Source organism: Asparagus officinalis, chromosome 5 (genome assembly GCF_001876935.1).
Source record: "Asparagus officinalis chromosome 5, Aspof.V1, whole genome shotgun sequence".
NCBI lineage: Eukaryota > Viridiplantae > Streptophyta > Magnoliopsida > Asparagales > Asparagaceae > Asparagus > Asparagus officinalis.
In genome coordinates this window covers 36037893-36040426 of record NC_033798.1, presented here as the reverse complement: position 1 = coordinate 36040426, position 2534 = coordinate 36037893, and the positions used below count along the sequence as shown (strand labels likewise).

Genomic DNA, 2534 nt, shown 5'->3' with positions numbered 1-2534 from the left:
GTATTGGCGACAGATTTGTTCCATCGCCAATACATATTGGCGACGGAACATTGGCGACGGATCAAATCCGTCGCCAATAAGTATTGGCGACGGATTCGATCCGTCACCAATGTTCCGTCGCTAATACTTATTGGCGACGTGACAGATTCGATTCGCCGCCAATACTTATTGGCGACGAATTCGATCCGTCGCCAATAAGTATTGGCGACGGAACATTGGCGACGGATCTATTCCGTCGCTAATATGTATTGGCGACGCAACATTTTCGTCGTCAATACTTATTGGCGACGAATAGAATCTGTCGCTAATAAGTATTTACGACGGAACATTGGCGACGGATAGAATTCGTCGCTAATACTTATTGGCGACGGATAGAATTCATCGCCAATGTTTATTGGCGACGGGTCAAATCTGTCGCCAATAAGTATTGGCGACTAAACATTGGTGACAGAACACATTCGTCGCCAATACTTATTGGCGACAGATTCGATTCGCCGCCAATACTTATTGGCGACGAATTCGATCCGTCGCCAATACTTATTGGCGACAGATTGAATCTGTCGCTAATAAGGATTGGCGACGAAACCGCCATTACTTATTGGCGACGGATCTAATCCGTCGCCAATACTTATTGGCGACGGATTCTATCCGTCGCCAATGTTGTCCCGTCGCCAAAGGTTATGGGCGACGGAAAACATTAGCGACGGATTGAAATCGGTCGCCAATACAAACATTGGCGACGGGAACAACCCCGTCGCCAATGTTCCGTCGCCAATGTTTGTATTGGCGACGGATTTCAAATCCGTCACCAATATCCCGTCGCCAATACTCAGTTTTCTACTAATGACACTTTTATAGAAGTATAAGATAAGATTAGACGTACTAGACGGGCCACCATCCTATACTTATCATTCCGATGTATACGTGGCGTGTGAAAAAGGATGCTAATGTGTCATGCCAGCTCCTGATGATGACATGACAGCTGCCATCTAGTGGTCATTTAAACCGGCTATTACAATTTTACTAAAACAAATTCCAACGAGCTCTTACTGTTAAATCACTCGTGTGGGGACCCTGCCCATCCCGAAACCACAGTCTCTCCAACCATTTTATTGATACGTCACACACCACATGTCTAGATTATTAGGCATGATCTGGATATACGTGTCACATCGTGAAACTCTGTACATAGTATTGATTAAGTTTGGATATCGGCGTGTAAAGGCGATTTGTTAAGCTAAAGGCGACTGTTAAGCTGAAGGGTGGTGGTACCAGTCCAAACCAATCACAGCCTAAACAAGTTGAAGCACAAACTTCTTCGTGTGTTCCCCACACTCAAGTCGATAATGTACGTCCTCTGGTGTTCTAAATAATTGCCAACAACCTTGCAAAAATCTTTCAAATTTATAATGTTAGTCGATATTTTAGTTTCCAAATGATTTAATTTAAGTGAAAGCAGAAGCAATCAAGATTTAGGTATTGAGTTCTTTGTCGATGTCTCTTTCAGACAAGTTGCCAAAATAGTTGATAAATTCCTATACCACTTACATTATTGGATTTTTACAAATGCCCTTCGAATATGACTTATTTTGTAGTTGCTAATTTAACAACTTAAAAATACCATTTCATTTATCACTGGTAAATTTTAAAAGGAGAAAGGATAAAATGACGAAATTCGCCTCTCTAAAAAGTAGATTACAGGATTCGGATCCAGGTCTCACACGAGGGAGCGGCACGCCTTTGCCATGTGACCTACTGGGCTGCCCCTTATAATTTTAGTTCTACACATCTTAACAAAATCCGCATAAAAATACTATGTTATTGTTAAGAAAATCGTTATGGTTAAGAAAATTATTTATTTTTATTTTTGAAAATTGTCTCTCCACTATCAGAGGATCCAAACCATGTAATTTAAAAAGCCGTTCCTTTTTAAAATATAAGAAGTGAAAAAAAAAATGTACAATTCGGAGAATATAATAGTATTTGGTTATACGAGGGAATATTCATCTTTATAGAATACAACTCAACCTGACATTAGATTATTACGACTAAAGAAACTGATCTCACCGGTTTACTGATGAAGGGGAGGATATATATGAATTCTTATGAAACACATATTTATCGACATTTCTTCACTTCACATTTATTTCCCTGATTATTTTTTTCCTCCTCCTCCAAATCGAACTTAGAGACTAGACTAGCAACCGCCAGGCCCAAATCCAATCCGTTTGTTCATCACATCATACACCACGTTGAACCTCCTCTGTTGAGTATTTCCGATGATCACCATGTCGGAATCGTCTCCATTTGGCGCGAACGCCAGGCACGTCTGCGATGCGGACACCGGGTACAATATCCCCGCCGGATCCAAACTCGTCGTCGCCCCACGGTACTGGAACACCACCGTCGGTATGGCAATCGTGGTATAGCGCCTGAGATCGTAGCACGTGTCAAGAATGGAAGCTGTGGGTGCGGTAGGATAGCGCGTCATCGCCTGTCTGAACGCGGACTTCAAGGCAGAGTATGCCGTCGGA

At 42.1% G+C, this 2534-nt stretch overlaps 1 protein-coding gene across 1 annotated transcript in view; it reads right to left on the bottom strand.

The window, feature by feature from the left end:
- LOC109841709 (aspartyl protease AED1-like) overlaps positions 1970–2534 on the bottom strand; it is a 3533-nt gene continuing 2968 nt past the window's right edge. The window contains exon 4 of the mRNA XM_020410656.1: positions 1970–2533. Within this exon, the coding sequence (XP_020266245.1) occupies positions 2198–2533 (336 nt within the window). The 3' untranslated portion in view covers positions 1970–2197. The remainder of the gene's footprint in view (position 2534) is intronic.